This window comes from Lycorma delicatula, chromosome 4 (genome assembly GCF_047948215.1).
Source record: "Lycorma delicatula isolate Av1 chromosome 4, ASM4794821v1, whole genome shotgun sequence".
Lineage (NCBI taxonomy): Eukaryota > Metazoa > Arthropoda > Insecta > Hemiptera > Fulgoridae > Lycorma > Lycorma delicatula.
This window is the reverse complement of record NC_134458.1, coordinates 147,742,715-147,766,726: the sequence shown is the minus strand read 5'-3', so window position 1 is coordinate 147,766,726 and position 24,012 is coordinate 147,742,715. Positions and strand designations below refer to the sequence as shown.

Genomic DNA, 24,012 nt, shown 5'->3' with positions numbered 1-24,012 from the left:
ATTATCATAGAAGTATTTTATTTTACTCATTATTTAACTCATTCAAGCATAAATTTATTATATACTTTGTCAATTTTTTTTTCTCGATTTTAATGATGTATATATGCTTATTCTGTAATATTTATTTTAAATTAAAAGCCTACAGGTAAATCCTACGTCTTCATCAGATTCACATTTTGTGCAGAAGGAAATTATGATCCAGTTTGGGCTAGATATGGAGTGGTGACCAGTTAAGAATATTCACTGGATATCTGTTGTCACTTGCCACTGGTTTATCGTTCCTTATGGACAGTTTGATGGAGTCATCTGTGATGGTGATACAAAAGAAGATTTATAATCATTTCTTCTTTTTTTTTCCTAAATACATGACTTTGATGTGTGTGATTATTTTTTATACATTATGTGAAAAAGTGATATTATTTATTAAAATGGACTATGGTTTTTAATTTTTAATTCTTTTTATTTGACATAAAAAACTTATTTATCATGAGGGTGTTAGTTGTTAATATTGTAAATTCATTGATTAGGTGGTACATTGATATTCTGAAATATCTATATTCATTTCTTATTGTGAAGTAGGCTTACTTCTGTCATAATTTAATTAGTACTTGACATTATTTTTATGAAACTCTAATATCTGTGTAATTTGACCTATTTTAATTTTGCTTTTTAAGTATTCAACATATGTTTAACATGCATAAACTTAATAATAAAAATGATTTTTTACTGATAACACAAGAATAAAAAAACTGCCATTTATACACAAATATAGTTTTCATGAAACTGAAGCATGTGCACTCGTGTGAACACACGTAAATATTTATTCAGCTACTTTTTTATACAGTAGGTTATTTTCTATTTGATTTTACTCCTTAACACTTAATGTAAAGGCGTTTTCACAAAATCTTCTAGCATCATGGTAAGATATAACAGACATAAAACACATTCTATAAAAAAAGCGAGCATAAAATTAATTTATCTTATTGTTGTACCTAATTATTAAATAATGTGGTATAATTTTTTGTACATATTATTCTAATATTCATATAAAATATATTGTTTGATTTGCTGAAACCAAAATATTCATTGCAAGATTAGATTAGTTGTTTACTAACCTAACTTCAAAGTAATTCATACTTTGATTTGATACAAATATAAAATACAGTATGCATTGGCCTAAATCTATCAAGATCTCAATATCCTTAAACAGTATGAAGTTTACAAACACATTTAATTTGATAAAAGCAATATATTAAACAAACAAACCACAATGTATATCAAGTATATTACTCAACTAGACACTAAAGGGATTTCCTGGCGACATTAAAATAGATGCCATTAACAAAAATTCCACTAGTAATGGCACTGAAGATGGAATTGTTCTGAAGCTCTTTAAAAAAATGATTTGGAAGAACGTAATTTAGAAGCGAGTCAATAATTTTTAACCTTTTGAAGATGTTTTATCAGACTGATCAATTGATTCAAAAATATGTTTAGAGCCTGTGTACTCAGTGCTACATCACATACGCCGTGATAAGGTCTGCTTATAATTTTTTACTAGTAGAAACATTTGTTAGTGCATAAAACTTGAGAATTTAACTATTAACTTTATGGAAAGAAACAGGATGCTTATATTTAATTAGGAAATTATGGTAGATATTAGTCTAACTTTTATTTATCTCTTAAAAATTACAATCAGGTGATATCTATTATTATATCACTTCTAATTATTAAAAATTCAATAATACTCATAAAATGTTTTATCCAGTACAAGAAATCTTTTCTTCTCATTAACTATTCTTACAGTATAAGAACTAATTAATCATTTAGCTTCCACTTACTGAATTTTATCTTTTATCTCTTAATCAAAAATTAAAAATATATGTATAGTTATAATTAATATATTTATTTACAGTGTGTTATTTAATTATAAATTGTTTATTATAGTTTCACATTATTTAATAGTTATTTTTAAGTAGATGCTTTATTTACTTTAAAAAACTGTAATACCTACTTCCTTGATACTTAAATTTACACTTAAATTCTTAATTATTTATTAAATAAAATTATTCTTATTTATTTAATACTTTCTTTAATTAATTTAATTTACTGACAGTTAAAAAATAAAGAAGCAGATATTTTATTTTGATTGATACATTAAATAGATCTCATTGAAAGGAATGAGTAGGTTTGCAATCCCATATATTTAAAAAATGTCTGCCCGTGTTAAAAAAAATAGGGCAGACCTTGTTATCCTGGGTGGTTCAAAAGAAATTATGGTGGTAAAAGGTTGATCATAGCACCACCATAAAATATACTATCAATCATTTAATACAATATATTGCTTTTTTTTAATTTAAGCAGTAAGATAGTATTTAAACATTTTTGACAGGGTGTTTAAAAGAAAATTTTGTTAACTTTATTTTAATTAAGTTTGATGACAAGATCTTTTAAATGAATCAGTAATTTAAAGAATAGTAACAGAAGTTTGTAATAAGATCCTTTTTTTCGTATACTGAAATATTATGCTGTACAATAACAGTTGTCTGGTTAACTATACATAGTTGTCTGGTTAACAATATTTTTATTTTTTTTAAATTAACGGATTTTTTTATGGTATATATACATTTTTTCTGTTAACAGGGCTAAAACTTGTAGTAAATTCATGTTATTCTTTCTTTTTTTACGTGAATCTAAATATATATATGTGTGTGTGATAGCAGTAAATTATGAAGAAGTAAATTATTAATTATATTTTTGCTTAAAAAAATTTTTTCTTTTAAACAAATAATATTATATGAAAAAGATTACTTAATTTCTTTTTGTAAATAAAAGTAAATAGAGCATTGTCAGCTGATTATTTATTCATTATTTGTTGATATATACATTACCTAATGTAACACTTTTTAATAAGAATTTTGTTAAGGAATTATAGTTACATTATTTTTTTTAATAAAATATTTATTAATAATTGGTATTATTAAATATTGTTTTGGTTATGGAAAACAGTGGTTCAAAAAATAGGTTTGTATCATAAAATAATTTTAAATGCGATTATTTATTTATAATAAATTCAGATTTTGATATTGTTAGTTTTTTTTTTATTAAAATGAAAATTTTTGTTTGTTTATTTTCAGTGCTAGTTATAATAGTCCCCCACAACCTCAAAGTAATTATTCACAGATACATTTAATGCAACAACAGCAACAGCAGCAGCAGCAACAACAACAACAGCAGCAACAGCAGCAGCAGCAGCAGCAACAACAACAACAGCAGCAGCAGCAGCAACAGCAGCAGCAGCACAATCAACAAACTCAACAACAAAACCAACAACAGCAAACCCAACAACATCATTATAATATGGGACCTCCATACGGTCGATCACCTCAGGGTAATTCACCACCAGGTACTCATCCTGGTACAGGTCATGAAAATACCACTACAAGTGATGATAGCGATGACAGTACTCCTCATGCTGCTGTGGTAAGTCTTTTCCTATTTCTTTTGTTATTTTTTTAAAATCTACAATACTAAGATGGAACCTGCTCATCAATTGAACAAACATTTCAATGATTATAACCTTGTTTACATGAACCATATTTAATAAAATAATTAAGAGCTCTACTAAACGGTTATTAAAATAAATTGGAAAATAAGATTATGCTCAAAAACAGTTTACAAAAATATTACTTGAATTTAATTCTAGACAGCTATTTTGATTAAATAGTCATCAGTACACATAGCGGAAAAAGTACACATATAAAAATATTTTAATTAATTACTTAAATAGAAAGAAAAAATGTTATAAATACTTAAATGACAAATAAATAGTACTTATGAAACAGTATAAAATGAGTTATTTTAGTTGGGGTTTTAGAATAAAAATAAAAAAACAGAAGCTAAAAACATAAACAAGTGTTGATATTTTAGGCAATCCCAATAGAAAACGTAAATTTAGCTAAAAAAAAAAAATCTAAACCATTTATGTCAGTCTCCAATTCAGATTATTCATATGCATGCTCAAGGAGGCACTTTGAATAGGAGGTTAACATTTTCTGTTTTTTTAGATAAATTAAACCTAAGATAAATCGTACATTATTTTTTAGACCTGTTATGTCATAAGTACCAAAATTCTTCAAACAATGGTTTTATTGTGATAAAAGCTACAAAATACTGCTATTTAGCAATTTTTTTGTTTTATCATAGTTATACAATTTTGAATAAAATTCCAACATTTTTAAATACATTCTAAAATCCTAGTTACGTAGAGATTATTTTATAATTAGGACTTTACTGTAATATAGGAAAAAAAAATTCAGCATTGTTAAATTAATGAATATTACTGGTTTACCACACATAAACTTCTTACGGCAGTGGTATTATTAACAATAATAAAATAATTTGACGATAATTAACATAGATTATTAAACATTAGACTGAATAATTACATAAAGGTTAAGATCAACTAATATATCAAGTGAGATCTAGGTTCCAGCTGTATTGTATAATTTTATTAACAACAAATCGTATTCTCAATTATGACAAACTATACAGAAATCTCCATATGCAAAACATGGGCATACATAATTAGTGATACTGTTTACGCATTCACTAGTTTTGGAATAGTTTATAGAAGGGTTGCTTAGAATTCATCCATATGTATTAATGCCATAAATATCATTTCATTTATTTATATTTTAAATAAAACTTGTTCAATATTTTATTATACTACTCAAATAATTTCTGTAAATACTTTGTCAATAGCTTTTCCCTTTCTTCTTCCAATATATATATATATTTATCTAATTCTGGTTAAGATATTTTAAAGAAATTAAATAAAGTAAATATTTAAAATTCTTTTATTAATTTAAATGTTATGTAAACAATATTTTATATAGCTTAATTTACTTGATGAAATTTAATCAAAAATTAATTTGATTCTCTTGATTCGAGATATTATTTACAATGTACTGCTTCTCAGCATTTACAAATTTGTTAATCATATAAGTGATTTCTATCACTTATATGATTAACAAATTACTCAGGGAGTAATTACAAAGTACTCCTTGTACTTCTATAATAGCAAACTATTTTATTGCATTTTTTTTTTGTATACTTCAAAACATTTTTTGTGTTGAAGTCTTCAGATAAATGCATCATATTATATATAATTTTGTTTTGAAAAATATATAGAGAATCATTGCAATATCCAAAAAAAAATTGTTATTCCCCATTGGAGTATTTTTTTGTAAAACAGAAAAAAAGAAAAGTTTTTTCCTATACAAGGTGTGATTGGAAAGTTTTAAAACAGATGCTGCCGCTGCTCAATAGGAGGGGGTAGGTTTGCCTGTGAGTGTAGAAGGGAAAGCTTCTTTTGTCCTTGAAACATCTTGAAAAAATAATTCCATTATCTTTGTTCAGTACAGAGTGGCATTCTGGTGAGTGAAGATTCTTGAAGTGTCTTAAGACACCAACTTGAAGTGTCTAAGAATTAATTAATCTGCTGAAACTGGCCAAGATTTGTTAAATAGGGTAATTACAAGCAACGAATCATGGGTTTGAGTCAAAATCAGTGGAAGGGTCAAAGTTCACCACCAAAAAAAAAAAAGCACAATAAGGTTGATTACATGTGAAGATAACGTTTTAGCTTTCTTCAATTCTATGAAGAAAGCCAAATTCATCACAAATATCATGCATCACAAATTTACCTTCTGGGGGCAGACAGTCAACCAGGAATACTATAAAAGTGTCCTTCAGCACTTGTGCAAAAATGTATGGAAGAAAAGACCTGCACTCTAGTGAGACAAGAATTAGTTCCTCCACCATGACAATGCACCAGCTCATTGTGAATTCTCAATCGTAGAATTTTTGGCCAAATTCCAAATTGCTGTGCTTCTGCAACCTCCCTCAGAAGGGGACTACTTTGAAGAAGATCCATCACAATATCCTATAAGTACTGCCATTTTGAAATTACAAGCCCATTCTTAAAACTTTCCGATCAAACCTTGTATACATATACTTGCGTGCATGTGTGTGTGTGTGTGTGTGTGTGTGTGTGTGTGTGTGTGTGTGTGTGTGTGTGTGTATATATTTTTAACGTAGCTAAAGTTGTTTACAAAATATTACAAGAATAAAATCCACAAAAGTAGGATTTTTTCATGCTGAATTCATAAGTATGTATGTATATTATTTATTAATAATAAAATAAATGATAATGATGATTATTTAATAACAATAACATAAAAAAATTTCAACATACAAAAGAAAAAAAATCCTGTAAAATCGAGACAGTCAGATGTAAATTAGTGATTGAGATTTTAATTATTATAAGCAAATATGCAAGTGTCTTGTTTCTGACAGCACTGTTTAAGAAACAGAACTCAAAAATCTTACAGCTACAAGTTCTAGGATTAATTTGTTGCTTTATACCGCCTAGCCCAGTCTTTCTTATGGCTTTAATATACATAAAATACCTGGGGGTGCAAGCAAGACTTGCTTTCTTCCATATAGAAAAGATAGAAGAGAAGATTATAGCTATTTGAAAAGTAACTAAAGTAATGGATGGAGAAGATGGCTTGAACAAAGCAATGATGTTCAGAGTAGAACCAGTCCCTGTATCAACAGAATGAAGGTGTCACTTTACAGCTGAATATTAGCCACATTTCAATAGGCTTTGCTTAATGATATGCAACAGTGTATACAGTTCTATGAAGAAGGCAACACAGAATCGCTTCATTCCTTATTTTCCTTTATAAGGTTGGCGTAGATTCTTGAAAATGGCTACTACACCATTTTTAAGAAAAATACAATCATTTGTTTATGATATGTAACATATATTCATAAGTTGAATTTAATTTATTCTTTTGTCTCTTAGCAGAGGTATGTGAACTTAGCAACAGAGACAGAAATAAATTGAATGCAATATAGACATATTTTATTAGAAGAAACTATGACATCTTGTTAGGTGACTAAATAAGTGAAAAAAAATCATACACGTGTGGAATTAAAAGATCTTTTCAGGCTGAGGAAGTGAATTATCTGAAAATAACTGTATTATATATTTTTGATCATACGTAGGTACTGGATTATGATCATTAGCCATAGAAGAAGAATAAAACTGGGCTGCAGAAATCTTGAAGATTTTGTGAGAAAAAATGTTAAATATGGATATTAGTATCCATGATAATAAAGAACCAAGACTACACAAAACTAAGGCATCATATCTTACAGTAACTTAGTCAAAATTAATAATTAAGACAAAATAATTGTTTTTTGCCACTGGAATAGAAACTACCATTCACTTCAAAGTTGAATATATTTTTTTGTGTTTATTGCTATCAAAAGAATAGTTTAAAATCTGTTTTTGAAAATGAATGATAAAAATTGTATTCATTTTAGATTTGAAAAAAGTTTTGAATAGCTTTCCATCTAATGATTTTTTTTTTTACATATGCTTCTTTATAAGAGGGAAACATAAACAAGAGAAAAGAGAAGTTTATTGCTACTTGAAAAGAAACTAGTGATGGAGAAAATTTCTTGAACAAATAAAGTAAAAATTTACTCATTGATCAGAGAGGAATAGAGAATGTTTTTATACAGTTGAAAATATGGAATCTAATTTATTAGTTCATTTACTAAGAAGAGAAGCTATTTGATAAAATTAATATGAAAGAAAAATAAGACATTATAAGAAATCAAGAAATTATAAATAACACTGAAATATTACTTTTCTTAGTCACGGATTCATTTGGTCACAAACAAGTAAATTTTATACCAAATATTGCATTCATAATCTATAAAGGATATTTTGTAACTATAAGAATTTTCATATTATCTGTTGTATTATATGTATGACTTATATGTATTATATGTATATATTATATGTATGACTTACAAGTAAGTAATATTGATTTCCATCCTAGTATCCTGTATCATATCACGTTTTTTTTTTTTTTTTATTGTAGTTAATTAGGTAGTTTGATCACATATTTTTTTTAAAAATGAACAATTCTTTGAATAATTAAAATGTTTTGTGTTTTTTAATAGATGGTTGGTATGAAACGGCCATCCCCTGAACCAGCTGATGTTAATCTTGGAAAAGTTCAGAAAAAACCAAAACCGCAAAAAAAGAAGAAGAAACGAGACCCTAATGAACCACAAAAGTAAGAAAAGAAATGTTTCCGTAATAAAATAATTTAATACAGAATAATTTAACATAATATATATTATATTTAACATATAATAATTTAATTAAAATAATTTAATATAATAATTAAATTAAGAGTTTTAATGCATATCCTACACAAACAAAGAAAAAGGTTTTAAGTCATTTCTTTATTCAAATTATATATATTAAATAATAATGTGAAATAATACATATGAATTAAATAGTAGTAATATTAATACAGAATAAAATTTTTATTTTTGAATAAACAATAAGATATCTAACAAAATTAATTCAAATTGTTTTAAAAGTAAAGTTTTATGTCTCTCTAATTGTCAGATCAGCATTAAGAATGATTCTTTATCAATTTTCAAATTCTCAAGGTTCATTTATAATAAAGGTATTAAGGTTCGTTTATTAATTTGATATTAAAGATTGTATTCTAAAATTGTTATATATGCAACGTCAAAATATCTTTTAATATTATTATGTAAAATATTATTTACAAGGATTAAAAGTAATAAATTGGTGATTATATTTATTTTTAACTGATAAAAATTTAGATGGTGATTCAGTTTAACCCATATATATATATATTTTTAAGCTCCATGCCCTTCCCACATAAGATTGATTTTGATGATTGTTTTATTTTTATTTTGTGAAGTAAGTTGGTCTGGCGGTCCTGTTACAAGTATTTTCCTGTTAACTGAAGTGGAAATTTCCTTTTTTTAACGAAATATTACATAGATAATTGAAGCTACGAAAATTTTAAGAAAATTTTTTTTCAGATTTCATATAAAACATAGGTAATTTAAGATATTTTTTGTTATTTCTTAATAGTTATTATTGTAGTGCAATGACATATACCATGATGTTATTCAAAGTACTTTTGCACCAAAAACAAAAAAAATAAAAAAATAAATAGAAAACTTTGCAAAGAAAAATAAATGTTACATGCATAAAAGAGTCTTTTGAAAGAGTAATATGCATAATAAAAGAATTGCATATGCATAAAAGAGTCTTTTATGCATAGTAATCTCTCTGTAATCTTAGTTTTCTTTTGGAATAATGTCCTGCATCCTTTTTTTAATTTTATTGAGATAATAGATTTTTGCCTTTTTTTTCCTGTGAATTGCTTGTTTCATTATTTGTGGGTCTATTCATATTTTAAATAAAACTAAAAACATATATATAATAAGCTTTAAAAAAGTGTCATAAAATGTAAAACATGTTTTATTCTTTTCCTTTAGATTTAACTTTTTGAAGTGAGCGCCAAATAAATCCTTAGTTACATGGGTTTTTGTTTGATGCCAGGTTCTAAAATACAAAATTTAAATAATGAGAACTTTTTTATGTTCTAGATTGTTTTTTAAATTAGTTTTATTTCTTTTAAAAAGTTTATTTCATAAACAGTAAACTAATTGATTGCTACCATAATTAAATTCCAGAAGCATCTGGTGGTGTAAATGTAATACCAGATACATGACTTTTTGAATTTTGCACATAATTTAGCAAAATGACATCATAAATGAAGCAGAATGTATTCTATTAACTCATGTTAAGTGATCATCATTACCAAAAATACTTACTCTGTAAAAAATTTAACTGAATAATATAACACAATTCCCATATGAAAAAAAAATTTCTCCATTTATAGACCCCTCCCTCTATAAAGGGAGAAAAATTTTTTTTTATACTTGAGATTTGTAAGTCATGAATGTTGAATTATGACATAAATGTTTGCAGAAGATATGTTAATTTAAGAATACCGTTGAACTTACTCATATTTTGCTTACATGCCGTTTTTATTTTATTCTTTTAGATTTTTTTACAATCATGTTTGATAAAAGTATTTTATTATTCAGTAATATATTACTTGAATAACTTATGTTAAATATATTTTTAAAAACAAAAAAAATAGTAATATTGAGCAAAAGATATAATGTTTTTTCTCCTTTTTTTCAAAAAATACTTTTCTAGAATATAAATTAAGCAATCTTGGTCGATGATTCCGAGATCTTGAAAAGTATATAAAAGAATTATAATATATATACTTCTTTACAGTTGTAAAAAAAAAAAAATATGTAAAATGGAAATGTATTCTTGTAAATTTTTTAAGTTTTTAAAAGAAAAAAGTTTTTTATCTTTATACCTATTTGCCCTCTCTCCTCAATGTTCTTTCTTCTGGCTTCCTGCTCTAAGTTTATCATTATTTGTTATCCTAAAAAAATATGAAGATGAAAGAAATGAGTAGACGAAAGATATTTTGACAAAGTCAAAACATGTTCCTTGTAACAATTATTCTGACATGAATTTCCAATTTTGTGTCATACCATATTTAGAGAAGCCATCATTCTCCCCCTTTCTTTAAGTGCTGTACATGACTTTGAATAGATAAAAGTGGGGGTGATAAAGAAGGCTTTTGGGGGAATGAAAATATAGAAGGGGGTTCACAGGGGTATAAGGGAGGAAATATATAAAGTTACATTTCAAATGGAGGCATGGCATCTGCATGTTTTATTGATTTGTTTCCATGTTGTTGTTGGTGTAGCTTGTTAGAAAAGGGGAAGGGAGAGGAAATATTACTTCATCCCTCTCTTCCTCCTCATCCTTCTTTTCTACCCCTTTGCCTATTCCACAACTACATACAAGATGTCTTCCAGTATATCGTATTAAGCCTCCCCTTTTACCTCCTCTCTTTCTCTTTCATAACCTCCCTTTGCTCCACCAATTCTTCCTTCATCATCTCCCACATCCATAACCCATACCCATTCTAATATATCTGACAATAGAAATATTTCATTGAATTTCCTTTTCTCCCAGCTTTTTTTTTTATTATACTGGAACAATAAATTTAATTCAAATAGAAAGGAGAAAAAATGTTTTATTTTAGCAGCAACGAAATATATACAACTTGTATTTTTTATTATTAAATTACATTCTGTCTTCTCAAAAATGAAAATGAAAAAGAAAAACATAATTTAATTTATTTTAGAGTAATCTTTTGTTTGAATGTAATTTTATTTCATATTATGCTATATAATTGGAGTAAAAATATATATATTCTACTCCATTAAATTTTAATTAAGATATTTTTTGTCAGGATACACAAAAAGAATTTTTATTATTATTATTATTTTAACCTTTTAAAAAATAAATTAAAACACATAATTATATCTTGTAATATATTACTGAAAAATGAAAAAAAAACTTAATTTAATTTTAAAATGAAGTCAGGCAAAACAAAAAGAATAATTTTTCTTTATAAAGTTTCTCTTTTAATTAATAATTTTAATTAGTAATTAACATTTTTTCTTGTAAATGTTCATAAATAAGTTCTGATATAACATTATAATTATAATAATAATTAGATAAAATAATGAAAGCTATTTAACCAAGCATAAGTTATTAGTGTTACACTGAATTTCAGTCTAGACAGAATTATTCTGTTTTTAAAAAAATAAGTAAATTAATTATTTACATTTTATTATATTTTTACTTAGAAATTGGTTTTTTATTCTGAAAGTGTGATGAAATTAAGAGATTTTATTTATACTATTTAAATTATTCCCACACTTTTATTTTTTGCTAGCTAAACTCACATGGACAAATACTGAATTCTTGAAAACCCTTTTTTGTATATCTTTATAATTTCAATGCCAATTAAGCATTTTTTTTACATGAAAATCAATAGGCAATTTTTGTACAGTAAAGTAAAATTTGAACTTTTATCAATGAATGGAATATATAAATGTCTATCTAATATTCAGTTTTATTCTTAACATAATGTTTTTGTTAAATGTATCCAGCACTTTCAGTATATAAACTGAGAATGTGAACCCCTGTCTCCAGTTTGTTTCTCTTAATAACAGCTTAAAGGGGAAAACCAACATATATTCCTTTGGATTTTATAGATAGAATCTACCAGTTTTTTTTTTCAATACTTTAGAAATTCATGCTTATGTCATTTTTGCCTTTTAGGATTGGGGATGGGTTAAAAAAAAGCCCCAATTCTTTTGGTCAGTAATATTGAATTTGAATTACTTTTAGAACTGAATTCAGTTAAGGGATGATTTAGAGAAAAATCCTGAAATGTATTTTCATAGAAGTAAGTTTCTGTAAAGAGCACATTCACGTGATAAGTGCAAATTTGGGAACACTATTAATCCTATTTAAATGTTTTAGGGATAGTTGTAAGGAAAATTTATAAGCTTGGATTAAATAATACTCTTAATTATTGTTGAAATAAATATCCTGATAAATTTTTACATTGTAACTAATTTGCTGTGAAATATGTTAATGTTGAAAAAATTAGTTTGCGCCATTTTTACATCCTTTGGAAATTGATGAAGTAAAAATCCCCTTTTAGTGTTTTTATCTTCCTGCCTAATGGGGACATCCCTGCTAGGTTTCAGGTTTTCAGCTCTTCTAGTCTTGGCATTCAAGGGTTGTTAATAAAAATAGTTTTTATTTATATTTATTAAAAAAGAAAATCTAATAAGAATAATTAAGCCAAATTTCAGTTTACAATCTATTGAAAAAGTTGAAGAATTAATGATAAGCGAGTCACTGAAAGCTTTACCTGTGTATATAGGCTGAATATATATATATATATATATATATATATATATATATATATATTCAGCCTCTATACTGTCTTTTTAATACTGTCTGTCTGTCTGTTCGTCTAGTCTGCCTAGTTATTGGTGTTAAACTGTTACAATATTACAAATCTGATTGTAATTACAATATAACATTAGAGATATTCTTAGTTAAGAAAAAGATAATTTTAATAATTCATATCAATAAGAGTTATCAAAATTAGAATGCGTCTCATATAGAATTAAAAAAATAAAAATGTCAGTTATAAATTTTAAGATTTTTAATAACTAAAAGCAAATAAATCAATCAAAAGAAACAGAACATGTTATAAAGTTGTAAAAATAAAATAATTAAAAATTTCAAAGTGTGATTGTGTGATCTGCTCTGTGCAAATATAGGATCATTACATAAAGACGTAAAGTACATTTTAAAAACACTAATGCATTTTAACATGCTTTATAAAATATTATTTATTGAAGCTATAGAGTACAAGAGGTAAATTATATATGGTCAGTTATATCTTATCTGGGACAAGATGTTAAACTGTACCAATCTCTTTGGAATTTTCAGTTTTTCTGTTATTACACCCTTTTTTATTCTTAATCTATTCATCTCTGGATATATAACATGGAAATCGATTGGTGTCATTACACTTGTTCCATTTACAAAAAAGGAGGGACCATACTCAGTATCGGAGCAGCTATTTCACCAGTGAAATCTATTGGAGTGTTTTTCTGTCTATAAATTTATCTGAGGACTTTATTTCCTGTATGGAGTGTTGCACAAAAAAGATAAAGGTGAAATGCTGATCCAATGAGGTGTTAGTTATTTCCCTCTCCTACCATCTAAAACAACTAGGTAGTGTCTGTTTTGTTTTTATTACCTGAATACAAATCAAAATATCTTTAACATAAAGATGGAATGTTAAAGAATTAATTAAAATATTTGTTATATCGAAGTGGAAAGGATTTTTTTCAGTGTTATTATTACTCTGTTATTAACAAAAATAACAGTAATACTGGCCAAACTTCAAGTTTTACTTGTTTACTGTGTTGAAAGACTAATTTAAAAAGCTTACAACAGCAAAAAAAGAAAGAAAAAACATAAATTTTTATTTCAAGAACTGAGATCATGAGAAATCAATAAGAGATGTTCTTCCATGTATAAAGGAACATTGTGACTTCCTATCAGAACGCAAAAATTTTTTTATAATAAAATAACTTGTATATAGTAAAAGTATTTATTAATAGTATTTAACTCATATGCTAAATTCATAGTGTTAATTTCTTTTCAGGCCTGTGTCAGCATATGCTCTTTTCTTTAGAGATACTCAAGCTGCTATTAAAGGACAAAATCCAAATGCTAGTTTTGGGGAAGTTTCAAAAATTGTTGCCTCAATGTGGGATGCTCTTGATGCTGAACATAAAAATGTAGGTATAACATTTTTCAGATTTGTTTTTTTTTCTTTTATCCTTGAGATTTTAAAGAAAGAAAAAAATAAAACCAAAAAATCTTTAACCTTAGTCATTAAATGCTTATACATCAGATTATAAAATAATAAAAGGAAAGAATTTATCTGTAGAATAGAAGGCATTGTGTGTGTAAACAAATTTTATTTAATATATTTAATAAGTTTTGTATTTTTAGATTATTTTAGATTGTGGGGGAAGAGGTTTTTCAGAAGTATAAGCCACAATAATACATAGGGGCTTATGAAAGCAGTTTAAATTGTATCGTATGAATTGTATTTCTTTACATTTTACATATATAAAAGTTTAATTATAAACAAATAGGACTAAGGTTAACCCTTATTACACAAAAACCTATTTACATACATTTTCAATTCATCATTAGTATAGATTTGGGAAACAGCTTTTTCTTTAATTCTATAAACAGTTTTGTAACTATTTTAATAGTGAGAAAGTATCCAAAAAAAAATATCCATATTGTACATGATAGAGAATTTATGATATATTAGTTGATTTAATTTGGTGTTGTTTAATTTAGACATTTTCTGAGAATCTTTTAAAGAACAAATTCTACTAATTTATGAGTCATTATAACTTTTAGTAGAGCTACACATTTGTGTCATTTTAATGCCATTTGGATTCTGCCATTTCTTTCCAATTGGATCAGTTTAAGTTTGATATTTTTCTGGTATACAATGATACAAGAATTTGCATGTTCTTTATCTATAACTGTTACATGATAACTCCATCAATAATTGTTTATTTTTAGTGGACAATCATTAATATAGTTATTCCATAATAGCAATCACTATTAATATAATAAGATTTCCAACGAGTGTATTATTTAAAATATAATGTAACTGCTTGTTTGAGAATTATCTGAACTTTGTTGTCTTATTAGAAAAAAAGTAATAGTCCTATTACTGAATGGTTGGGCTCTCTGAATGATGATTGTTACCATGAAAAAGTTATGTTTTCAGACAAGACTACATTTCACATGTCTGGAAAAGTGAACAGTTAGAATGTTTGAATATGGGGATCAGAGAACCTACGTGTTACACTTGAATATATTAGAGATAGCCGAAAAATTAATATTTTGTCCAGACTGCTTCGCAATCGTGTGATTGTGAAACAGTTAATTCTTTCCGGAAACATTATTAATGTGAATGTCTATCTGGACTGGTTAGAAGGATTTGTTTACACTCAGCTTGAAGAGTTACAACTTGAAATCATATTCCAACAAGATAGATTGTTGCCACATTGGGGTTTATTAGTATGTGAATCCCTCAACAACACATTCCCAAATTGCCTGAATGAATGTGATGGACTGATTGTTTGGCCACCTCGATCACCGGATATAACTCATGTGATTTTTTCCTATAAGGTTTCATCAAGGATAATGTAAACTAAACTCGTGTAGTGAATATTGATGCCCGTAAGTAGAGGATTATTAACGCATTCAAACTCAAGATGTGAATATGTTGCAACAAATATGACTTGAAATTGGTTACCAGTTGGGTATTGGTTACAAGTTACTAATAGTGCACACATGAATGTCTTTGATTACAGCTAAAAAAAAAACTTTCAGTTTTAATGTTTCTAAATTCATACAACCCGTTTTTGTATCTTAATAAATTATTTATTAACTCCAATATCAAAGTTGTTCAAGTAGTTATTGGATACCCAGTACTTTAATATAGTTTATCATAGTCATATTTTTAAACTTATAATATAATGAGAGTTTGTGTGGTATGACAGATATACAACACTTTTATTATTTCTGTTTAGATGAAAAAATATGCTTTTAAATATTTGAAACTTCTACTGACATTTTTGCTTAGGCATAACCTATTAAAACAAAAAATGTATTAAACCATGAATAAATAAGCGATGTAGATAGATTGATTGGATAATTTTCATTTTTATTTTTTACTTAAACATTAATAAATATTATATAGTAAGTATTTTATCATATATTAATGGAAATAAGAGAACTTATATTTTATGTATGTAGTTATATTTTATATAGTAGTTCATTGTAATGGAAAAATATCACTTCTTTTCATCTTATTTATGAAAATAATTTTAGAAGATTGCCATTGAGAAAAAAGTTGAATAGGTATCTCATGAAAAGTGGTGTGCAGCAGCAGAACTAAGAAGGGGTGAATTGTTAAAAAAAAAAGAAATTGAGAAAATGTAAAACAGGGAATGCTTAGGGTAAAGAAGTACAGTAGGAGTTGGAGGTTGAATGCACCTTCTGAAGAAATTTCAATGTAAGATATAATCAAAGATTCAGAAGGATCGTTTCTAAGTGTGTATAGTATATTTTTTGTACGTGTTGTAGACTGGATATGTAGGAGGTTGAAGGGGGAGTATGGATGAGGTAGATGCTGAAGATGAAATAAGCAACAGATAGTGCAGATAGCTGCTATGGAAATGGAAAGAGGAGGATTTTTCCCCTCTTCTATTTCACTGTTTTCACCCCCTCTACTTTTTTTTTCGAAAGGAATGGTAATCTATTTGAAGTCATTCCTTATTCACATGGTAATAAAGGAACTTGAGCATTTTCTAAAGCTTTTCACTTGAGAATGTTGCACACACATAGGGTGCAAGAAGAAGATGATGACGAAGAGGAAGTAGGGAAGAGAATGAAGGATGATGGTGGAATGTATTCAAAAGTATAAAAGAATAACTGAAAAGATGTAAATAATGTAAAGAAATGTGAAGTATATATGAAGACATTCTTTCTTCCTTGTGTCTCTCAATGATATATGCATGATATGAAGGGCTACTTTCTACAATAATTCCAAGTTGAGCAAGTAATACACTTGCCTATTGAGTCTTAGTAATTTTATGTTCTTGCACCACTTTGTTTGTTTTACCTTTGACACACCAGCAGTTTGTTCTAACTATTCATCATAATCACTGTATTGATCTTTGCATTTCATAAACATGAAATAATAACACAACAGAAAAATAAATTTTAATTAAAAAGAAAAAATTGAAGTTATTCATATGTATGTAATACTAAAGAGTGAACACAAAGAGCATATTGATGAATTTATAAAATAAATCATAATTTGTGTGGCCAGGTTATACATTCAACATTGACATAGCGGTTGTATGCAAGATATTTCACAAAATAACAGAATCTGTTTTCATGACCAGTAGTAGAAATGGAACATGTATAAAGATATTTTAAGCAATATTTATAATTTCTAAAAATAAATTAAATGTATAAAAACTTATAAATTCAACACTTTTGAACAATATGAAATTCTACGGCATTAAAATCAACAAATACAAAAATTTAATTAAGTAAATAGAATACTAAAACCCTTTTAACACAAAAAACTAAGATAATTGTTTTAAAATACAGCACACTTTGTTCTTAAATGTGTTATTTCACCCAAAAAACAAAGAAATGCATTGGTATGTTTTTTCTTCTGGCTGAACTATTTTCCATTTAACTCATCTTACTAATGTGTGTGGAACCATCTAGTCTGGACCATGTGTTGGACAGATATTACTGTACTGTTGAGCATAACAATCCAAAAGATGAGATTTTGTTTCCAATTTGTTTCACAACTGTTTAAGTAATTAAATATTTCATTTTGGTTTTAGATTAAGTTAGCTCAGTTTTCTGTGTTAACTGGTTTCAGTATAAATAATCACTGTTCAAAATTCTGGAAGTAACACAAAACTGAAACAAAAATAAATAAGTAGCCCTTCAACAGTAGCATGGCTCATAAAATAAATATTCATGGATGAACAGATGTTTAAGAGTTGAGCTGTATCAGTCCGCAAATGCAGAAAAAAATGGATTGATTTTTCATTTCAAAAATTAGTAAAATAAACAAACCCATAAATATATGCATTAATTAATCAATAATGATGAATTAGAAAAATAACATATCAGCTGAAAATTTCACAAACATTATCATTAATAAATATCTATTATAAATTGATAATACATTATTAATAACCTATGTAGTAAAGTAATATCTGGTTATTATATATGATTTAAAAAGATAGATAGACTGAATGACAGTGAAAAAATTCATTGTCATGTAAAAAGTAAAAAATATTGTTTTTTCCTTCATTTTTTAATTTAAAAAGTATTTCTCTTTTTTGAGAAAATTTATATTAGGTAATGCTAAAAATATGAAAAAATAATAAGTTTACTTGATAGGTTTCCTTTGGTTTTTAAACAGTTCTTTTTTATATTACGTAACAGCTACATATATCAAATATGTAGCCTGACAGGCACAGACATACTTAGGTTGTTAGGTTGACAGCAGGACTGTTGCAGGTGTGACTCCATCAGAGTCTGGAAAAGACCAGCACCTAATTCAGTCTCATATATACCACGTTATTCTGAATGAGGGTCACCCAGAAAGTAAAAACTATTTTTGTTTTATAACAGATTTATTGCATTTATTTTAACTTTGTGCTTCATAATCTATATTTTTAAGCTATTTTTACACATAATCACCTCCTAAGGTCAAGCATTTGTCAGATCATGGCACAAGTTTTTATATATCTTCGTCAAAGAAGTTTGCCACAGGTCTATTAAGCCATTAATGAACAGCTGTCTTGATGTCATCATCACTTTCATATAACAGAGACTTCTTTTTTTCTCTTTAGCCTCTGAAACCACTGTAAGGTATTACTTCAGAGAATGAGTGAGGATGATATCTATGAATGTAAATGAAGTGCAGTCTTGTACAATCTCAGGTCAACCATTCCTGAGATGAGATGTATGGTTAATTGAAATCTAACCACTAAAGAACACCGGTATCATGATCTAGTATTCAAATCCATATAAAAGTAATTGCCTTTACAAGGATTTAAACCTTAGAACTCTCAACTTCAAAATCAGCTGATTTGTGATAAGTTTAACCACTTATGTAACAGACTATGAACAAACAGAAAATTTATCACTAAGTTCGTCTAACATAAAGCGCTGGTACTCTTTAACGTGTCTGTCAATCTGCTTCTTCGGCTGTTAAGTTTTAGAATAGAGTCTCCCAAGCACTGCTGATTATGAACAGATAGATATTCTCCCTGCCTTTAATAAATAACACCATTTCCTTAATGTTTCCTTCATTCATTACACTGTTGCCATATACGGCAGTAATTTGACAATGAATTCCCACAGGAATTCCACAGGAATTTCACAAGCACACCTGCGCTTTCAAAAAACATATGACCATTGATATACCTCTCGGTCGGCAGGATTTTCAGTTTTTTTTATTCATTATAAACATATGCAAAATCACTCCATTTCACCATACAGCAATGAAATTTCTGTGCTAGCAGAAAAACTGAGAGCAGCTGACCTTGACCCATTGTTGTGAGTATAACTGCATGTATGCAATGCGCAAGCAGTTCTTACTGTTTGGATAACCTACATAACATGGTTAAAATATTCAAAATTCAGAGCCCTACAACTTAGAGATGAAAATCAAATAGAAGTATTAATAACTTAAAAGTTTATTTCCTGAAGGTAAAAGTTAAATACACATTAAAAAAAAAATAGTAATTTTGCAGTTTTATTGTATAATAGAAAAAATAAATTATGGATTTTACTTATTCTTTTGTTTCCTCATAAATTTCACTATGTTCAGGTTCAGCTGTACTTATTTTATGAGTAAATAAATGATATTCTATGACATTAAATCTAAGTTGTATACTATCTTTAAGTTTTAAAATAGGATAATATTTTAATTATGTTTTTTCTTTCTTTTTTTAGGTGTACAAGAAAAAGACTGAAGCTGCAAAAAAGGATTACCTTAAAGCATTAGCTGCTTACCGAGCAAGTCTTGTTTCAAAGGTTAGTAAATTATTCCAACATTATTTAGTTACTGATAGTTTTTTTGTTTTTTTTTATTTAGCTATTTGTGATAGTTTAAGTACTAATATGGTATAAAACTCATTAATTTTAAATTAGAAGATAAAATGTTCAATTCTCAGCGCTGGGTGTGTTGAAATAGATATTCTTAAATGTTTTTTTTTCTCCATGTAATTTGTTCTTTGTTCCTTACCATCCTTTTCATATTCTAGTAAAATCTCTCCAGCAACTGGTACCTTTCTTCAACTTTTCCATTAATTGTTCTCTATCTTTTCCCTGTCCTTTTGCCTCTTTTTCTGTTATATTAAGTCCATACCCATTTCATTTCTTTTTTCCATTTTAATATTTAGAAGAAAAATTTAATTTTGAATATGAAGTTTGTTTAATTGTATTGTTTTTTCTTATTAATTTATTATTCATATAGGGTGCAAGTGAATCAGATAACATGTATGGTGGTTATGGAGGATATGGAGGTGGTTACAGTGGTTACTCTCCCCCTGCTGGTCTCCCTTCACCACCTGTTCCAGCTCCATCACCACAACAACAGATGAATGGTATGAGCAAAAAACCTCCTCCTCCTCAACTTATGATGGCTGATAATAGAGGAACAAATCAACCTCCACAGGTATTTTTTTCTTTGATTGTATCTTTATTCAAAATTCTGTAATTTTTTCTTTTTATATTTTGCTCGTTACTATTTTGTTTTTTCTTTAATGAAAAGTGCATGTAATCTAAATTATCTTTCATGTTGTATGTTTACTAATCTAGTTTATTTTTCTACCATTAATACTCTCTTTAGAGATTCTGTACTTTTGTAGTGCTTTAATAACATTTATTTATTAAAATTCAATGTAGATGTGAGTCGAAAATCCCAAAAACCATTTAAAAAAAACATATTGTACAAAAATTGATTCAGTAATATTTTTAGATATAGAAAAAACAAGTTTTACAATATATAATATAAACAACAAAAATTAGTAAATAAGTATAGTAATATTAAGTTAGATGACATAATTTAAGTTCAGAAAAATTTTAACAAAAGAATCTTAAATGAAAATAATAAATTTATAAATAAGAAATAATCATAACATTTCCTCAGTAAAAAAATGGTCAGCCTGAGTTAGCGCAAGACTAAACCTCACTTATACATGTCATACATATCATCCTTATCTCACTGGTCCTTGGCAGGGGGTTGCTTATTCAATAGTTGAATAGATTGCAACAAACTTATTAGAAAAAAAAATTCCTCAGTAAACACCTATTGCCCCAGAAAAAAATAATTAAAAGTAGAAAATAAATATTTATTTATAATCATGTTTTATGAACAAATTTGATGCACTTATAAGCATTTATAAGTGCATCAAATGCAAGTGCATTATATTTCATGAAAATCATGAAATAAATCAACACTTAACAATAATCATAAAATTTAAAAAATAGTGATTGTTAATGGATAAACTGTTACAGGATAAAAAATTTTAATTTAGGATGACAATTGACTTAAGGTATATGAGCATTTAATTTAGATAAAATTTACTACACTAGTTTTATTACAATTTCTGCCATACAGTTAAGTTTATTTGACTAAATAAATGTTTTTTTATCACAAAACCTTTTTCTACACTTTATGAAATCGGTATGAAAAAAAATTATAGAAAAGATAGTTTCCTACTTATGTGACATCATTATAAATATAGTTGCAACTCATATTCTGGCATTTGGCATACCCCAATACCAGCTTTCAGATACCCTGGTTAAAGAACACCACTACCAACTGATCCAACCAGTTAGTATAAGTGGCATCTGTATGTTTCTCTTGGTTTCATGCAAGGGCCACTCAGAATGTTCTTGGGCTGAAAAAAAAAGAAGATTTTCAGAAGTTTTTATTTTATTTTCTAACATAGTTCTTGAAATTTAATTAATTTAAAATGACGACTTTCCAATTTTTTATTACCCTCATTATAATCTGATTTGTCCAACTCTTAAAATAAGTGGTTATCTCAGCTTTGGCCACATTGTTTGAAGTCAATCTTCATCCAGTGAGCCATTTCCTAGGTTTGTAAAGAGAAAGTAATTGCTTGGAGTCAAACCAGTGAATGCATGTAGAAGCATCTCAAAGAATAGGTCATGGAGTTTTGCAGCAATAATCTGAGACATGTGCACAGGTGCATTAGCATGGAAAAAGAAACTTCCTTTTTGAACAAATGTGGACATTTAGCTTGAACAGCACTCTTCACCAGTTCCAGTACTGAATTGCATACTCTTCAGTGATGGTTCTGTCTTTTTACAGGTAGCCTATTAGCATCGCACCACAAAAATGCAAAAAATCATATCCTTAACTTTTCCTGCAGATGAAACCATTTTTACTTTCTTTGGTGTTCTTTCACCTATTCCCATTCACTGTTCGGTACCTGGCATGTAAAGGTGAATCCATGTTCTATTTAGTGTTATTAAACATTGAAGAACTCAGCGAAATTGCATTTAAATAAATTTTAACACTCAAGAGAGCAAAGCGTTCAATTGAATGCGTTTTTTGTCAAAACATGGCACTCATTGAGCAGAAAGGTTTTTCATACCCAAAACATCATGTAATATAGTGGACTGGGCTATTGAGATGTGTGCCATATCAGCAAGTTCTCATACCTTCTTTTAGAGATCATTTAATAAGGCATTGTGGATTTTTGTGGGATTTTGTCAGTAGTGGGTTTTGGTCATCCTGAGCATTCATTATCTTGATTGGATGTATAACCACATTTAAATTCAGCGTTCACTTTTTTACTGTCAAAAATGAAAGAGAACAATCCTTTAAGTAAAATCTAATCGTTTTGTGTGTCCATCAGGTTTTAAACTTTTTAAGCAAAACACTTTAAAATGGTTTGAACTTCAATTTTATCTATTTTTCAGAAAGTTACAAAATTTGTTTGCATTACTCAATTGCCACAAACAAGCAACTAATACATCTGTCTAAAACTTCACAGCATACTGTTTAGAGGATCATACTTGACAAATATCATAGTCATTTGGTCATATTTGTGCCACCACTGTGTCAGGGTGAGAACGATCTGAATGGCCCTTTTAGTACTGCATGGTATCACTTGACATCATCTAGACTTTAGTTGTGGAAGGTAAATATCTTCGACTTGAATTGCAGATGTAAAGCCTTGGTGCTACCTATAAAGTAGAACACAACATTATCATGTTAAAGAAAAGTATCCTTTGTTTATATTTCATACAATTTGTTTTGGTTTGAACTTAGAAACTTCCAAAATATTGAAATCATTTAAATTATTTTCTTCTAACACTCTTTTTTATCTGTTTTTATTGTATTAAATGATTTACATTGCAACAAATTTTTTGACTTGAAAGAATAATATATTCTTTGTAGAATAATATAATCATGGGCTTAGTATTGAACATTAACCTTATTGCAATGTATAATCTGGTCTTTAATTGTTATCATCCTACAGAAGAATCAGTTGTTATTTGATAGTAAAAAATGTCAGTTAAGTCAAAATGCATCGTATTATTAAAATATATTCAAAATAAAGGTACACTTGCTATTAAGAAATGTCATCAGTCCTGCAGTAGGAACTCCATTGTGACTACCACAGAGTAAATACTGACAAAAAGTTAGCCAGAAATGATTATTTTCTCAACAGTGTTATCTTTGATAATACATTAACTATTTTAATTAAATATTAAAAGGTAACAACATAAAATAGAACTACAGAAGAATGAATCTGTAAAGATGATTTACTATTAAATGAATATTGGTAGATATATTTAAAAATATTTTTTGTCTTTAATATCCAAAACAATACTGTGTTGAAAAATATTGAGAAATTTGAAATTGATTGCAGTAAACTCGGTTTAAGTTTAAAATTACACAATATTTATCTAATTGTAAGCTAATTTTCACTATA

The 24,012-nt window shown here is 27.3% G+C and overlaps 1 protein-coding gene across 4 annotated transcripts in view; it reads left to right on the top strand.

Moving 5' to 3' along the window:
• LOC142323945 (uncharacterized) overlaps positions 1-24,012 on the top strand; it is a 284,249-nt gene that overhangs the window by 227,686 nt on the left and 32,551 nt on the right. For all 4 annotated transcript variants that reach the window (XR_012756182.1, XR_012756183.1, XM_075364345.1 and 1 more), the window contains 5 exons: positions 3,138-3,483; positions 8,047-8,162; positions 14,061-14,196; positions 19,991-20,071; positions 20,514-20,714. Coding sequence is in view for 2 of the 4 variants with exons in the window: in XM_075364345.1 (XP_075220460.1) it covers positions 3,138-3,483; positions 8,047-8,162; positions 14,061-14,196; positions 19,991-20,071; positions 20,514-20,714 (880 nt within the window). In the remaining 2 variants the exon portion in view is untranslated. The remainder of the gene's footprint in view (positions 1-3,137; positions 3,484-8,046; positions 8,163-14,060; positions 14,197-19,990; positions 20,072-20,513; positions 20,715-24,012) is intronic.